The 16,332-nt window shown below is 56.5% G+C and overlaps 4 protein-coding genes across 4 annotated transcripts; 3 read left to right on the top strand and 1 right to left on the bottom strand.

Annotated features, from left to right (window-relative positions):
* Nucleotides 1-239: 239 nt before the first annotated feature.
* On the top strand, nt 240-539 carry GUITHDRAFT_99945 (hypothetical protein; the record flags this gene model as incomplete). Its single annotated transcript, XM_005841389.1, has 1 exon — nt 240-539. The coding sequence occupies one exon, from the start codon at nt 240-242 to the stop codon at nt 537-539; it is 300 nt and encodes a 99-aa protein (XP_005841446.1).
* Nucleotides 540-729: 190 nt separating this feature from the next.
* Nucleotides 730-3,097, top strand: GUITHDRAFT_99946 (hypothetical protein; the record flags this gene model as incomplete). The annotated part of the gene is made up of 12 exons (XM_005841390.1): nt 730-804; nt 849-897; nt 940-998; nt 1,081-1,132; nt 1,178-1,214; nt 1,261-1,306; nt 1,503-1,551; nt 1,597-1,655; nt 2,287-2,548; nt 2,642-2,683; nt 2,904-2,977; nt 3,026-3,097. The coding sequence occupies 12 exons, from the start codon at nt 730-732 to the stop codon at nt 3,095-3,097; spliced, it is 876 nt and encodes a 291-aa protein (XP_005841447.1).
* A 30-nt stretch (nt 3,098-3,127) lies between these two features.
* GUITHDRAFT_150019 (hypothetical protein) lies at nt 3,128-4,313 on the bottom strand. The gene is made up of 9 exons (XM_005841391.1): nt 4,200-4,313; nt 4,113-4,157; nt 3,892-3,936; nt 3,824-3,850; nt 3,708-3,740; nt 3,590-3,633; nt 3,449-3,506; nt 3,317-3,378; nt 3,128-3,267 (listed from the first exon to the last, which is right to left on the bottom strand). The coding sequence occupies exons 1-9, from the start codon at nt 4,251-4,253 to the stop codon at nt 3,198-3,200; spliced, it is 438 nt and encodes a 145-aa protein (XP_005841448.1). The 5' UTR covers nt 4,254-4,313; the 3' UTR covers nt 3,128-3,197.
* Nucleotides 4,314-11,966: 7,653 nt separating this feature from the next.
* Nucleotides 11,967-16,154, top strand: GUITHDRAFT_99948 (hypothetical protein; the record flags this gene model as incomplete). The annotated part of the gene is made up of 6 exons (XM_005841392.1): nt 11,967-12,937; nt 12,989-14,353; nt 14,735-14,972; nt 15,028-15,111; nt 15,455-15,837; nt 15,890-16,154. 6 exons carry the CDS (start codon nt 11,967-11,969, stop codon nt 16,152-16,154), a joined length of 3,306 nt encoding a protein of 1,101 aa, XP_005841449.1.
* Nucleotides 16,155-16,332: the final 178 nt, after the last annotated feature.

The raw sequence follows: 16,332 nt of genomic DNA on the forward strand, positions 1-16,332 counted from the left end.
CCTCTCACGCATTTCTCCTTCGCCCTCAACTCCTACGTGTTCGATCAATGGCTCCTCCCTCCTGTCTTCTGCCGGCCCGCCCTGCTCGAAGTTGGTATAGGGTCCCGCGTGGCAGGAGGAGGAGAGATGTGGTCATGCAGCAAGAAAGGTCAACGGTGATAGAAAGAGGTAGCAGCAGAGAAGCTGGAGACCTTCCCTCCTCTCTCTCCTCTCCTCTCTCCACGTCAGGCAACTCAGACATGTCTGCATTCTTCAACATAGCAAAGGCCATCGTTGGCGCCGGCAGTTTTTCACTTCCATGGGTGCTGGAGAACGAGGGGTTGTTGGGAGGAACTTTAACGATCGTTGTCTCTGCTGCTCTAGCGTCTTACACCATCACCTCTCTCATTGACAGTAAGAACATCGTCGAGCGAAACACCGACAGGTCCGGAAGCTCCTACGTGGACATCGCCAGGGAAGTTCTCGGGAAAGAGACGGCCAACTTTGTTTTCGCCATGACCGTTCTTGCCAGCATGCTTGTGTGCAGGTATGAGAGATGATAGTGCCGCAGTATCGCAATGATGAAACGATGATTCTCTGTCTCAGCTCCTACATCGCATTCGTTGGCTCGACCTTGCAGACTCTAGCAGCACAGGAGGTTCGAGCTCTGTCATCTTCCCATGAGCCTGACAGACGTCTGGCAGGGGAGCATGCTGCACCAGATCCTTCCAGGCTTGAGCTCCAGACACCATGCCAGCAACTGACGGGAGCGCAGACTTGAGCAAGGACCAGGTGCAGGTAGCTGCGCTCGGGTTCGTTCTGCCAGTGAGTCTCGTTGAGGAGACGCTTGTCACCGACATGAAGTTCAGGTGTCGTGGTTGAAGTCCTTCGAGTTCTTGTCCTTCACCAGCACCCTCGGTCCCTCTCCCTCTCCCTCCTCTCCTGGCTGACCTGCGGCAGGCACTCTCTCCGTCCTCGCAGCCTTGATCACTGTGCTCATCGATGGGCTGGGCCACCAGGTTCCTCGTTGCTCCTCCTCCTCCCCCTCCTCCTTCTCTTTCTTTTCTTGTCCTTTTCCTCTATTCTCAAACTGTCGCCCAGGGATCGTTGGATGCGGTCACCTCTGCCTTGTCCTCCCTCCCGCTCTGGCCAGGTCTGCCTCTGAGAGGGTCACGCTGCTACTGACGGGAGTCAAAAGACTCGTTCGAGTCCTACTTCAAGTCGCTCGGGAGCGTGTTAGTCGTCTGCTTTCTGCCCCCCGTCGCTCTGACCCTCTCCCAGCCTCTTCCTCTTCTGCGTTAACTTCCTGGTCTTCCCCATCGAGAGGGTTCGACATGCTCTTCTTCCTCCCGCTGCTCCTCCTTCCCTCCATCCCTCCTTCCCGCCATCCCTCCTTCCCGCCATCCCTCCTTCCCTCCTGCTCTCCATCCCTCCTCCTCTCCTCTCCTCCCTTCCCTGTTTCTCTCCTCTCCTTCTCCCGTCCCCTCCTCCCGCAATCTCTTGCTCTTACCTTGTGCCTCCAGTCAATGAAGAATCCTGGGAACTTTGACCGAGCTGTCAACGGAGCTGTCTGTACGTTGACATCCGTTGACTGGCACAGTCTCTCACGGGCAGCAGGGACCACTGCATCTGTCAACATCCTCTTCGCGGCCCTCGCCTTCTCCTTCTACGGGCAGGTAGACGAGAATGGCCTCCTGAGACGATTAGAGGAAGAGAGAAGGGAAGGAGAAATGAGAAGCGGGGAGAATGGGGGGAATGCGTGGTTGGGGGAGGAGAGAAGAGGAAGGAGCGAAGGGCGAAGAATCAAGGGAAGAGAGGGAGGAATGAGGTAGGCGAAGGTGAAGGGAAAGTGAAAGTGAAGGTAGAAGCAATGCGGGGGTGAAAGTGAAGGTAGAAGCAATGCGGGAGTGAAAGTGAAGGTAGGAGCAATGCGGGGGTGAAAGTGAAGGTAGAAGCAATGCGGGAGTGAAAGTGAAGGTAGGAGTAATGCGGGGGTGAAAGTGAAGGTAGAAGCAATGCGGGGGTGAAAGTGAAGGTAGAAGCAATGCGGGGGTGAAAGTGAAGGTAGAAGCAATGCGGGGGTGAAAGTGAAGGTAGAAGCAATGCGGGGGTGAAAGTGAAGGTAGAAGCAATGCGGGGGTGAAAGTGAAGGTAGGAGCAATGCGGGGGTGAAAGTGAAGGTAGAAGCAATGCGGGGGTGAAAGTGAAGGTAGAAGCAATGCGGGAGTTTCTTCTGCCTCTAAGAGGGCGGAGGGATGAGTGACAAGGGGGAGGAAGGGAGGTGGGGGAGAAGCTGAAACTGAGCAGGAGACTCAAGACATTGTTCTCAACAACCTCGGACCTGGCAACGTCCTCACAGCCGTCAAACTTCTACTGTGCGCCGACCTTCTCCTCACCTACCCGCTCGTGTTCGCTGCGGGGCGTGAGATCCTTGAGAACGCGTTTCTCAACGATGAGGAGGAAGGGGAGGAGGGAAATAGGACGGAAGGACTACCGGTAGTGTCGGGGAAGAAAGCGCTGCTCCGAACGAGCCTTGTAGGGTTCACGTTGCTCGTGGGCAACCTGAAAGGTCTGGCTTTGTTGCTCTCCTCCTCCTCCTCCCCCCTGCCTTTCTTGCTTCATCGCCTCAGTCTCATCCTTGCATCTTCTCACTTCTCCCCAGGTTTTGGTCTCATCACTAACATAGCAGGAGGTCTAGCTCAAGGTCTCCCTCCCTCTCCCTCCCACCCCTCTCTCCCTCTCCCTCCCTCCCTCCCTCCCTCCCTCTCTCCCTTCCTCCCTCTCCCTCTCTCCCTTCCTCCCTATCCCCCTCTCCCCCTCCCCCTCCCCCTCCCCCTCTCCCTCTCCCTCTTCCTCCCTCTCTCTCCGTCTCTCTCCCTCTTCTTCTCCTTTTCCTCTTCTGCGCCTCCTCACAGCATCCTCAGGGTCTCTCGCCTTCATCATTCCACCGGCCCTTCAGCTCCAGCTGAAGCCCAGCACCAGAATCTCCCAGCTGATGGTGGGGAGAGGAGGAAGGGGAAGGAGGGAAGGGGATGACAAGCCGCAGGCTTCAGCTCTCATCCTGCTGGGCTTGTTGAGTTCAGGGCTCACAACCTACGAGGCGATCGTCTCCTCTTAGCGCCTTCAGGGAATCGAATGAACCGACGGCTACAAACGTCTGCGTGTAGCAGGACGAGGAAGAGCACCAGCAGCACGAGGAGGAGGAGGAGGAGGAGGATCTAGAACAGTTTTCCTCTGCTCAACTTGGACCAGGGAGAGGACATTTTGACTCGCACGTTCTCCAGCCGTCTACTTCCTCGTCAGCTTCCTCGTCAGCTTCGCCTCCTTCCGCCCTCACCTCCGCTCCTCAGCGTTGAACTCAAGCACAGAGTAGAAGACCGGGATAAGCCCCTCGTGATCCTTCCAAGAGTCAGCCTCCATCTTCGCTCTCCTCTCCCTCTCTCTCCTCTTCTCTCCCTCTTTGCATCACCTGCGTCTCCACGTATTTGATGAGGACATTCTTTAGATATTCAATGTTGATCCCTTCCCTGCCACATTGTGAGTCCCTTGCTCTCCGCTCCTCCCATCCCCTCCGCTTCTCTCGACCTCCCTCCTTCTCTGCCCCTCGTACCTGAACTTGGACTCGAACTTCTCCACACGGTGCAAAGTCGCAGCCTGTCAGAAGCTGAGGAAGGATGAGGGAGGGGGGGTAGCAGCAGCAGCAAACAGCAGCAGCAGGTGCGAGGTACCTCCTTCCTCAGGATCTCGTTCTGCTCTCTCAGCTGCCACAAGGTGACCAGAAGCAAAGAAATTGCAAGAAACGAAGAGGAAGGAGAGGGACAGAGGAAGGAGAGCGAGAAGTTACATGGTCCCTCTCCTTGCACAAGAGATCCTGCCACTCGGTCAGCCCAACGTCTTTCCCAACCTCCTCACCTGCACTCGACGGCTCTCAGCAACATTCTCCTTCAACATTGAGATCTGCAACCAGAATTCAATAAATCTCTCTGTTCCTCCTCCTCCTCCTCCTCCTGTTCCTCCTGCTTCTCCCCCTCCCCCTTCCCCTCCCCCTCCTCCACAATTATCACCACCACATCATCTACTTCCTCCTTCGTCACCCTTTCAACCTTTCCCCTCCTTCCTCCTTCTCCTCTCACCCTCTCGTTCAGCTTGGTCACGTACTCGTCTCGCTTCGCCTGCACCTGACCAGCCGTCACTTCTCGCCCTCCTCCCTCACGACTCACCAGCGCCATCTCTAAGATCTGCTCCTCCTGCGACGTGGCGCTGCGAGGAAACATTTCTCTTCCTCCCTCCTCTCCTTCCCGCAGGATCTCTGACGTTCTCCTCTTATACTTGTTTTCATCTTCCACCTCGTCAGGCTCCATCGCAGCCTCCCCGCGGCCTCACCGAGCGAGAGCGGCGGCAGCATCGCAGCCTCTTCTTCCGTCAGCTCCTCTGCTCCCAACCAGTCAGCCCGTCCTTGCGCCCCACCCCAGCTGACCTCGAGGAGCCTCTGACTGATTGCGGTTCAATGCAATATCCCTTCTCCCCTGCTCCTCCTCCTCCTTCTCTTGGTCCCACCCGCTTCCTCCTGCCTCCTCCTCCCTCTCCGTCTTCTCTTCCCCTTCTGGCAGCTCTTCTTGCGCGGGCCCTCGCACCGGGCTAGCATCATCCGGCAACCCTTGCTCTCCCTTCCCCTGTAGCCTCCCTCGCAGCTTGGAGATCATCGCGTCCTCCTCAGACGTCAGGGGCTGCAGCAGGGAACCCAACCCTCACCTTCTCCATCAACATCTCACGCGCTTTCTGCTTGTGCAACTCGAACTCCTGCTGCATCTGCGTCCTGCCCGAGAGTATAATCATGCTCCTCTCTTGCCCTTGTTCTTCCTCCTCTCCTCTCACTTCTCTTCTTCCGCTTGCTTGAGCAGAGACGATTTCTCAATCTTGAAATCCATCTGACGGGAGTCAGAGGAGCAACAGCAAGACAGCAGCGTCACTTGGATGCGAGCCAGCTGCTCAGACAGGTCCTCCTCCTCCGCCGCCTCCGCCTCTTTCCGCTCCTGGACGGGCAATCTTCTCTTCCAAACCTCCACCTCCTCCTCCAGCTCCTTCATCTTCGACTCTAGAGTCGAGCCGTTGGCCTTCGCCTCTCCCAGCTCTCTTTCCAGCTGCTTTACAGCAAGTTCCAGTCGCTCAGAGTTCTCGCTCCCGAGCTTCACCTGCTCGGCTTCACTTTGACAAGGCACCTCGACCGTCACCTGCTGGCTCAGAGTCTGCTTCTCCTTCCTCAAACTCTCCAACTCGTTCCTCAGTCGCTCCTCCTACCCTCACATCAGAATCTCCTCCTCCTCATCGCATCGCACCTCCGTCAGCCTTCGCTTCTCCTCCTCCTCGTCCCTCAGAGCATTCGGCCGCTGACGCAAGACTATCCGGATACTGTCAACTCCTCTCCACCTCCCCGTCTCCCTTCCTCTTCCTCTTCCTCTTCCTCTTCCTCTTCCTCTTCACACCCGTGTGTGCTTTGATCTTGTACTGCCGGAACTCTTCCTGCAGGGACTCCAGCTGCTTCTCTTTGGCCTTTGCGCCTGCATAAGCTGGCGAAGGACAAGCAAGCGAGGGCAGCAACAGCAGCTGAAGGAAGAGGAGGGAGGAGGGGAGGAGACGACTTGCTTCACCTTATACTTGAGCGTCAGCTCTTCGAATTTGCTTTCTTGGCTTCCCACGTCCTCCAGCACGATGGGCACAAGCGGCTCAGCCAGTGGGTCTCTCGTCCCCTCCCCTCCCTCCTCGAGCGCCTGGCGGATCGAACTCTCCGTGACCCTGCCATCCTCAATGAGGCCTCGCCCTCCTCCTCCTCTGCTCCCACCAGCGCAAGTCCCTCGCGCTGTCCTCTAGCAGTGCCCAAGCAACTCCGTTGGACCAGATGCGCCGCAGGACCCTGAAAGGAGCTGAGAGATGAAGCGAGGAAGGCACGAGAAGAATCGGAACAGGCAGAGGAGAAGTACGGCAAGGGGGGGGCAGGAGGGAACGAGGAAGATGGGACAGAGGCAGAGCATGAGAAACATCAGACGTAGCTGAGGAGCAGGCAGGGGACGAAGAGGACCGTGAGGTGGCGAGGTCGGGCAGGGCTGCTGCTTGTTTCTTGTTCTGCTCTTCGAGCTGCTGGAGGCTGGCGAGGAGCTGGACGATCTCGTTCTAGAGGGTCGAAGTGAGTCAAGGAAGCATGACGACTTTGAGCCTCCACCTGCTTCGACATCAACCGTTCCTGCAGCTGCTTCTTCTCTGCCGTGACCTGCTTGCTCTGAGCCCTCAACTCCTGCACCATCACCAGCTGACAGTCAGCAGAGGCCTCACATGAGCTGCAGCTCACCCCCAGCTGCTTGTCCAGGTGAGACACTCGAGCTCCTACGCCGCGAACTTTATCAAGCACAAGCTGCTGCACGCCTTCCAACACCTTCACACACACAGTAAGCCCATGGCCTCCTCCCCTCCCCTCCCCTGCCCTCCCCTGCCCTCCCCTGCCTTCTCCTCTTCTCCCCTCCCTCCCTCCTTCCCCTCCTCGGCTTCCCCCTATCCTGTCCTCGCTCACCTCGCAAGCGTCCTCCCCGTCACAGTCTGCGAGGTTGTCGCTGGCTTGACTCTCGTCATCGAGGCAGGAGAGACCACTTTCAAAGAGGTCCCGCAGCTTCGCTTCTTCTTCCCGCTTTAGTTCACCTCCTCTCCCTTCCATGATGGCACAGCTCATGCACTCGAGCACAGCTTGCAGTGCTCTCTTGTACAGGATGGAGACGGGCACGAGCGACTTGACTCGCTTCAGTTCTCTCGCAGTGTCCTGCAGTTCTTCTTTCACCTTCTCCCTGTCCACCTTGTCAGCTGGCACGTGCGCTCCCTTCCTCCTTCACCTCTCCCCGTACAGACGAGCTCTTGCCTCGTTCAGCTCCGCGATCTTAAGCTCCCGCTCATCCAACTGCCTCTGCCAGGCATGAGTGACCAGATGATTCTTGAGCTGCAGCACCTGGCAAGTTTCCTGCACCTCCGCGACTCTCTCTGCCAACTTCATCGCGTTCTGTGAGGAAGTGAGAGGTTGAGCAGCTCCAGCTCTCGCCCACCTCTTCGAATCTCCTCGCTTTCTCTCTCTCCTCACTCAGATCGGCAGTAAGCTTGGATATCTTCGCTTGCAGCCCATGCAGCTTCCCGTCCTTCTCGGCCTCTTCGTCTCCCTTCCTTGTCGCCGCCTGTCGTCCCACAAGCTCTCAGTCTTACTCTTCCGCCAACTCCCTACCTCGTGCAGCTCTGCCAAGCTGCTTCGCTCCCGCAAGAGGTCAGCTCTGAGATCCTCTACCTCCCTGTCCATCCTCGCGGCTCCTTCCCGAGCCCTTTGGAGTTCAGCCAGACATCCATCCAGCTCCTGAGCAAGACGTCATGCCCTCCCTCCCTCTCCTCCTCCCTGCCTTCTCCCTCCTTCCTGCTTTCCTCGCTCTCTAACCCCCCTCCCCATGTTCTTCTTCTTCGACCTCTCGTGCGTGCTGCAGGTCGCAGTCTTTGTCGGACAGCTCCTTCTCCAGCTCCTCCATCTTAGCCGCCAGACTCTCGTGCTCAGCCCTCGCGCTCTCCTCAGCAGCCCAGTTCCTCTCCAGCTGGGCGAGTCTTGACTTGAGCTCTTCGGCTTCTTCCTGCAGCTGGACATTGAGCTCTTGCGACTCCCTCGCCGCTCTCGAGCTCTTTTCTAACTCGCTCCTGCTTCTCTCCACCTCCGCCTGCATCTCCGCACTCGCACTCGCTGACGCAAGGGCTTCCTTCAGCCGCTGCTCCTTCTCCGCTAATTTCGCCTTGGGGGACGCAACCAGTCAGCGTCAGGAAGAGAAGGTCCTAGCAGACCTTGAGATTCTCTTCGCAGACCTTCATCCTCTCGCTGGCTGTCGACAGCTCTTCGACCATGGAGTTGAGCTCTCTGATCCTGCAGTTTGACTTCCACGTCTCCTTCTCCTCCTCGTCGATCTGACAGGTACGTCACATTCATCTCCTCCTCTCATTCTCACCTTCTCAAGGGCACCATGAAGCTCCGCTCGCAAGCTCGCGATGCTTCCTTCTCGATCGCTCAGTCGCTCTTTGAGTCTGTTGGGGTCACGTCAGGGCAGATGAGCAGCTTTTGCCTACTCGCCTCGTCGCCTCCTCCTCCAGCTCCTCAACCCTCGACACAAGCTCGTGGATCTCCTGCGTGATACCATCAACCACTCGGTGGCACGCGAGCATGGGAACGACTTCTTCTTTCCTCTCGATCTCTTCCTGCAATCATTCTTCACTCCCAAGCCCCCGCCCCAAGCAGCCATCACCTCCTTCCGCTTCATTTTCTCTTCGTACTCGCTCGTCCTCACACTAACTGTCGCTTCCGTCTCTCTGTCGTGCTCGTCAGGAGCGCAGCTCTTCTCTGCCAGGCTGAGCTTGAGAGCTTCGAGCTCCTCCTGCGACGGGTGAGGAAGAGAGCGAGGGGGATGCGAGAGGCTCACGAGGGCAGCCGATCGCTGCCTGTCTGCCTCCTTGGCCTTGTTACGAGCGGCTTCAATCAACTGGAGGAGACGGTGAGGGAGGACGACAGGAGGCGAAGCACCTTCTTGGTATTTTCCTTAAGGCTCTTGATCTGCTCTGCCTTGAGCTCCTGCCATGCCACGTCACTGCCTTCACTCTGTGCCTCTCCCACAACCTCGAGCTTCCTTCTCTCCGCCTCTCGCTCCTCCTTCATCTGCTCCATCGCTTCCTGCCTCGTCATATCAACTCGCTGGAAGCAGCAGCTCTGGTTCTCTCACGCTCTTTGCTTGCTCGAGCTTCTTGTTCCTTTCCTCAAGCAGTCGCAGCTGCAGCTTCTTTACAGCACTTAACTCGCCCATCCTCGTCTCACCTCTCCTTGCAGCCTCTCGCACTCCTCGCGCATGCCCTGCACCTTCTCCTCCAGGTCGAACTTCTGCTGCAGCAATGTCTGCTGCTGCTCCGTCACTTGCTCGAGCTGAGCCAGCAAGTCCTCGCTCCTCCTGTCTCTCTCCTCCATCAGCGCCTTTTTCTCCGTCATCGCAAGCTCCAGTTGACAAAGTTTGCCCCCCATCGCCTCGATTTCGCTCTCTCTGCTTGCTAGCTGGATTTGGAGGGCCTTGACTTGTTGAGAAGAGGAAGAGGAGGAGCCTTCTTGCTGCTGCAGCTGCAATCGAAGCTCCTCGATCTGACAAGAACTCAACCAGCGCGAGGGTTACGCGTCTCCTTACCTTTGCCGTCATCTTCTGCTTCATCTCATTGGCTTTCGTCTTGGCGTTCTCAACCACCTGCAGCAGCATCAGCCCCTTACGCTTCTCCCCCCTCCTCTCCTCACAGCTTTCGCATGCGTCCGGATCTTGACAATCTCTTGATCTTTCTGAGTCACTTGGCAGGAGTTGGCCTTGGCTGCTCCAGCTGTCAGCACGACTCCTCAAGCCACCAGCTGCCGTCACCGAGCTGCTCAAGCATGCCCTCCAGGCTCTCCGCCGCCTCCAGGCCCCTCGCCAGACCCTCTGCGACCTCAAGGGCGTGAGCATCTCCATGGCACCAGGAGCCGCTGCCGCCGCCGCTCGGAGCTTCAAGAGCTGCGACTCTTGCCTGCACACCAGCAACATCACGAGCGAGACAGCGCAAGGGTCCAGCAGACCTCCAGCTGACTCTTCTGCCTCTCGTGATTCTCTCGTTCCTGCTTGACCTTGCAAAGCATCAGCCCTGCTAGACGAGAAGGAAAGAGGAGAAACACTACCTTCTCGATCATCTTCTTGGCTTCTTCTTTGAAGCGCTTTAGTTGCTCATCCTATCGGTGCAGAAGTGTCAACTCTCAGGCTATCTCATTCATTTCACCTTCTCGTTGAGCTGATTCTGAAGCTCCCGAACTCTTGTAACGTCTCCTGGAAGCATCTCAGCCATCCAAAATCATGCGGCGGCGCTACCGCAAGACAATTCCTGCACCCTCGACTGCAGCTCTTCCACCATCTGCAGCCTGTCAAAGAGGAGGCAAGCGAACGAGTGGACAACAACAACAGCAGGGAGAGGAAGGGAGACGCAAGATGGAGAGAAGGAAGCGGGGAGAAGAGAATGCTTTACACCACCTTGTGCTCTTCCTTCCATCGATTTTCAGCCTCCAACAATCGACTTCTTTCATCGCCCTCTTCACCCTGACATGAACATCATACCCTCAGCAGAACTTTACCAATGCTGGCATAGATGTTGAAGGGAAGGGGAAGGCATGTTGGCCTTCATTTTCCATCTCACCTGGCGCCTCAACCGTGCAAGTTCATCTTCCAGGTGCTTGACCTTCTCCCTGAGCTGCTTCCACTTTCGTCATGAGATTCGTAGCGATGTAGTCGAAGGTACCGTAAAGATTTCCGCTTCCGCTTGCTGGGCACCTAAGAAAACAAGTCCGATCATGCTTCGAGAACAGGAAGAAAGCAGAGGATCTCGTCATCGTCCAAGTCGCTTACCCGAAGAGTCTGGCGACACCTGCTGCTGCTCCTCTCCCTGCTCCTCGTCACGTTCACACCCACCATGCCCACAAGCGCGTCGCTCGCTTGCCTGAGACGACAGAGCTGCTCTGAGGCGAGCATTCTCGTCGCGAGCCTTCTTGAGCTCTCGTCTTATCTGCAGCCCCTTGTCACAGATGTCTCAGGCAGCAGTACAAGTCACTTGAGAAAGAGGTTGACTTGCGTCCGAAGACTGGCCGTCAGTCAAGCCAGCGTTAGAAGCACCCTCTTGCTGAGCCTTCTTCTGCGCCTCCTCTCTCACAATCTCTTGCAGGACCTCGTAGTCTCTCTGGTTTGCAATCATCGTGGAATACTATCACCTGACGATTCAGACTACCTGCACTCTCTTGTGCTCCACGTACAAGTTTCGGAACTTGTTCAGCGCTTGTTGCAATTTGGCACTTTGAACGAAACAAAACATCAACACGTCCGAATCATCTCGACAGAGAACATTGAATTTTCTATACCTTCGTTGAACACATAGATTCTCAAGCTCATTTCTAGAAAGATTCTGAAAATTGCATTCTGATTCGAAAGAAGTTCCAGCCTGATCACTTTTTGTCTGGCTGGTAGCAGCTGGGAGGAGCAGAGTAAGGGACTGAAACACCTACTTGACTTGAGACTCAAACACCTACTTGATTCTCCCTCGGGGTTGAGAGTTGCCGTCAGCTTCGCCTCCGCGCCAGCCTTAAGACAAGTCACGCGCAAGAGCCACGAGACCTCATTCACCTTTGCTGCCGCCGCTGCTGCCGCTGCTGATTCAGCTGCCTGTCGCGTGCAGGCAAGTCAAACTTTTTCATATCCATGCAACGAGGTTCTCGTACCTTGGACAGCTTGACCAAGCTGTCTCCAAGCCAGTTGGACATGGTGGAGGGTGGAGAACAACTAGAATCCTTCATGCATGTCAGTATGAACAATCATTAACAGCAGGAGCAGGAGTAGGGGGCAAGGAGCAGCGAGCAAGAAGCGGGGAGCAGAGCGCAGAGCGCAGAGCGCAGGAGAAGGAGCAGGAGAAGGGAGAAGGGAGAAGGGAGAAGGGAGCAGGGAGCAGGGAGAAGGGAGAAAGGAGCGGGGAGCAGGAGGCGATACCAGAACTCATTATCGCCATCCTTGGCAAGAGATTGTAACGGATTGAATAACGATCTTATATACCGTAACGGAATACCGTTATGTTTTACCTCCGAAGTACCAACGGAGGCAGGCCCGCAGGAGCTCCTCGATCAGCTAATTGACTTTCCACACTTCACGTGCATTTCGCACAGTTCTCCTCCTCCCCCTCCTCCTCCTCCTCCTCCTCCTCCTCCTCCTCCTCCTCCTCCTCCTCCTCCTCCTCCTCATCGTCATCATCATCGTCGTCGTCGTCTTTCTCCCACGTGCTCCCTTGTGGCCCTCCCATCCTCTCACGTCAGATCGCGGTGGTTGCAACTGTGTTTCAGAGTGATCTTCTTTGCTTTTTCTGGTTGTCTTGCTTGATTGGCAGCACCTGTCATGGAGGTGCTGAATGCTTCCCGCCATAAGAAACGGCTACAACGAGCTGCTGCTGCTGCTGGAGAAAAGGCAGCTGAGAATGCAGTGCCGAGCAAACGGGTGAAATTTACGGATGGCAACAACAACGAGATTGCAAAGGTAGACGAGGATGCAGACAGTGACGATGCCAATGCAGATCTTGTACTTGCTCTCACAAAAGATGAAAAGGCAAAACGACAGGCTGCAGCGAAGATTGCGGCCAAGAAGGTGGTTGCAGATGCAGAGAAGAGCAAGGTGAGCAAGACGAAACAAAAAGCCTTGCAGAAATTGAAAGAGAGGCAAGAGAGAGAAGCCAAGCGAGGCGAGGTTCTGAAATCTCTACAAGAACATGCCATCAACAGTGATGTCGCTGCTTTGCTCAAGTCAAGCTCAAAGATTGGAACTGGAAGGGAGACGAAGAAGCAGCGGCTGTCGCAGGCCTTGAAGGAGGAGCGAGCAGGAGTGTGCCTGACTGACCACGCGGATCTCATCGTTGGGATCAACTCACACAATGACAAAGAGAGTGCGAGAGCAAGAAGAAGGAGGTTGGAACGAGAGCAAGACGAGATGGAGCAGGCCTTGTATCACTCGGATGAGGCCGACGAAGAGAGCTCAGAAGCAGAACAGGAAGGCGAACCAAGGGTTGATGAAGAGCATCAGCCAGCAAACCTCACAGCACAAGAGCACGATATTCATGCTGACACGTCAGATTTGACTCCAAGAACGAAGGAGGAGGAGCGCAAGGAGGAAGGGAAAAGGAAGGAGGAGGAGCGCAAGGGGGGAGGGAAAGGGAAGGAGGAGGAGGACGAAAGGGCACCTGCTTACGTTGTTCGAGTGAAGAGGAGACCTGAGATTGAGCGGGTGCGAGAGAAGCTGCCGATGTTTGCAGAGGAGCAGGCGGTTATGGAATGCGTCAACGATCATGACGTCATGATCCTCTGCGGAGCCACCGGGTGAGCTCTCGGTGAGCTCGCGCTGGTACTGGGCTGACGTTGAGGGTGCAGGTGCGGGAAGAGTACGCAGCTGCCTCAGTTCCTGTACGAAGCCGGTTACGGGGAAGCGCCGGGCAGGCGCGGGATGATCGGATGCACTCAACCTCGTCGAGTCGCAGCCGTCACGACTGCTAAGAGAATCGCGAGCGAGCTGAACGTGCAGCTGGGGAAGGAGGTGGGGTTCCAGGTGAGGTACGAGAAGCGAACGAGGAAGGAGACGAAGATCAAGGTGATGACGGATGGGATTCTGCTCAAGGAGATGCAGAGCGACTTTCTTCTCTCCGACTACTCGGCGATCATCATCGATGAGGCCCACGAGCGAGGCACCAACAGCGATATCCTCATCGGTCTGCTCTCGCGCCTCGTGCCCATGCGCAGGAAGGGAGTAAAGGACAGGAGCGGCAAGCTGCTTCCCCCCCTCAAGCTCATCATCATGTCTGCTACCCTCCGTGTTAGCGACTTTGTGGACAACGCGCCCTTGTTTCCTCACCCTCCTCCCGTGGTGGAGGTGGCAGCGCGGCAGTTCCCTGTGACAGTCCACTTCAGCAGACGGACGGCGACGTTGGACTACCTGCAGGAGGCGCTCAAGAAAACGCTCAAGATCCACGCGAAGTTGCCGGGGGGAGGGATCCTGGTGTTCCTGACGGGGAGGCGGGAGATCAACTGGATGTGCCGGAAGGTGAAGGAAGAGCTAGGAAAGAAGCGAAAGAGAAGCAAGAAGAGCGAAGAACAAGCTGGGGGAGAAAAGACTGACAACCTCAGGCTCCCTCCTCTCCCCGCAAACATCTCCCTGCCTTCGGATGGTGTTGATACCAACGAGAATGCCAAGGAAGGGTTTGTGTTCGGCCTGGATGACGGAGCTGAGAGTGAAGAGGAAGAAGTTGATGTTGTGGAAAAGATGAAGGTAGAGGAAGAGGAGGAAGAAGCAGGAGAGGAGAAGGGGGGGGAGGAGGGGGAGGAGTCAGAAGTCGAAGACCTTTCCGAAAACGAGTATGACCTAAGCGACAGCGATGATGATGATGAGGAGGAGGAGGAGGAGGAGGAGGAGCAAGGGAATGGAAGCGGAGAATCTTCTTCAAGGACGATCGTCTTAAGCTCACAAATGATCCAAAGAGGAGATGCTGCGAAATCTTGTTCAGAAACAGAAGAGGAGAAGAAGGAGAAGGAGAAGGAGAAAGAGAAAGAGAAAGAGAAGGAGAAGAAGGAGAAGAAGACGAGAGTCAAGAAGAGGCCTAACAAAGTTGAGGTGCTTCCTCTCTACTCCATGCTCCCTGCAGACCAGCAGATGAAAGTGTTTGAGCGAGTGAGAAAAGGCGTCAGACTTATCGTGATCGCTACCAATGTAGCCGAAACCTCTATCACTATCCCCGGGATCCGGTCAGAACTCCTTCTTCTCCTGCACTCCCCTGCCCTCGCCTCGCCTGCCCTCGCCTCGCCTCGCCTCGCCTCTCTCCTCCCCTCCTCTCTCCTCCCCTCATCTCTCCTCTCTCCTCTCTCCTCTCTCCTCTCTCCTCTCTCCTCTCTCCTCTCTCCTCTCTCCTCTCTCCTCTCTCCTCTCTCCTCTCTCCTCTCTCCTCTCTCCTCTCTCCTCTCTCCTCTCTCCTCTCTCCTCTCTCCTCTCTCCTCTCTCCTCTCTCCTCTCTCCTCTCTCCTCTCTCCTCTCTCCTCTCTCCTCTCTCCTCTCTCCTCTCTCCTCTCTCCTCTCTCCTCTCTCCTCTCTCCTCTCTTTGTGTCGACTTACCTGGCAACGGGTCTCAGGTATGTTGTGGACACGGGGAGGGTCAAGGAGCGCGTCTACAGCAAACGCTCGGGCATCGGCAGCTTTCGCATCGCGTGGACGTCGCAAGCGAGTGCAAACCAGCGAGCAGGGAGAGCAGGCAGAACAGGAGCAGGGCACTGCTACCGCCTCTTCTCATCCGCCGTCTTCGAACATCAATTCTCTCCCTTCGCTCCTCCTCAGATCCTCCAGACTCCCATAGAAGGCGTCGTCCTCCAGGTTCGTCTGTTCTTCCGCCCTCGCTCTCAGCAGCTGACGTCGTCGGATTGCGCAGATGAAGGTTATGTCCATCCCCAACATCCGCGAGTTTCCGTACCCGACGCCGCCCAACGAGGAAGACATCGAGAGAGCCATCAAGGTGACAGAGGCGAACCCTCCCTTCCTCTGCCTCCTCTCTCCATCTCTTTCCCCTCTTCTTCCTCCTTCCCCTTCCCCTTTCTTTATTCCTGGCCTCCCTTTCCCTTACTTTCCCCCGTCCTACCTACTAACCCCGCTGCCGTCCTCCCTCCTGTTCTCTCCTCACCTTCTTCCTTCAATCCTCCTCCTCGTCCACTCCTCTCATCCCTCTCCCTTCCTCCCCTCCAACTTTTGTATCTCTCCTTGTCTCCTTCTCCTCGCCCTACTTGTCTTGAATCTCCTGCAAGCCCCTTCGTTTCCTCTTCTCATGCTTCTCGTCTTCTCCTCCTGACTTGTCTTGGCAGCTCCTTGTCAGTCTGGGAGCGCTGGACGAAGAGGAGCAGGTCACTCCCCTCGGCGTCCAGCTCGCTGCCTTTCCTCTTGCTCCTCGCTTCGCAAAGATGCTGGTGCTCGGCAATCAGAGCGGCTGCCTCCCTTACGCTGTCGCGCTCGTTGCTGCCCTCACCGTCGAGAACCCCATCGTGTATGAGCGAGAAGGAGCGAGAGATGCTGAGCAGGACGAGGACGAGGAGAAGGACGAAGACGAAGAGCAGGAGCAGGAGCAGGCAGGAGGGAGGAAGGAAAGACAGTGGAATGGAGGAGCGCAAGTCTGCAGGAGAGATCTGTGGACGCACACGAGGAGCGACGCTCTGGCCCTTGTCAAGGCCTTGGGTGCCTACGCTTTCAGGTCAGAAGAGGAGGAGAGGTCGGGGGAGGAAAAGGCTTGACGAGAGTGGCAGCGGAGGAGAGGAAAGAGATCAGTTTGCACAAAACCATGGGCTGCACCCGAAGCTGATGCGAGAGATGTTATCAGCGTATCAGCAGCTGAACTCGCTTCTTCGCTTCTACTTCCCCTCCCTCGCTCCTCTCCTTGCCTCTGACGATGGGCCTTCCCGCCCCCCTTCAAGCCAGCAGGAGGAGCTTCTCTGCCAGCTCCTCCTTGCAGGCCTGGTCGACCAAGTCGCCAGGCTTGACCCGGACTGCCGCGCGCGCGTGCGATGGTGAGAGGAGGAGGAGGAGGAGGAGGAGGAGGAGGAGATGAGGGGCGACGGCAGGTACCGAGGCATCACCACTGATGCTCCTCTCTTCATTCATCCGCACAGCTGCTTGTCCGGTCAGACCCCGCAATGGGTAGTCTACCTCGAGCTCTCACAGACGTCAAAAGTCTACATGAAAGGAATTA

This window comes from Guillardia theta, assembly GCF_000315625.1.
Source record: "Guillardia theta CCMP2712 unplaced genomic scaffold GUITHscaffold_3, whole genome shotgun sequence".
Taxonomy (NCBI): domain Eukaryota; class Cryptophyceae; order Pyrenomonadales; family Geminigeraceae; genus Guillardia; species Guillardia theta.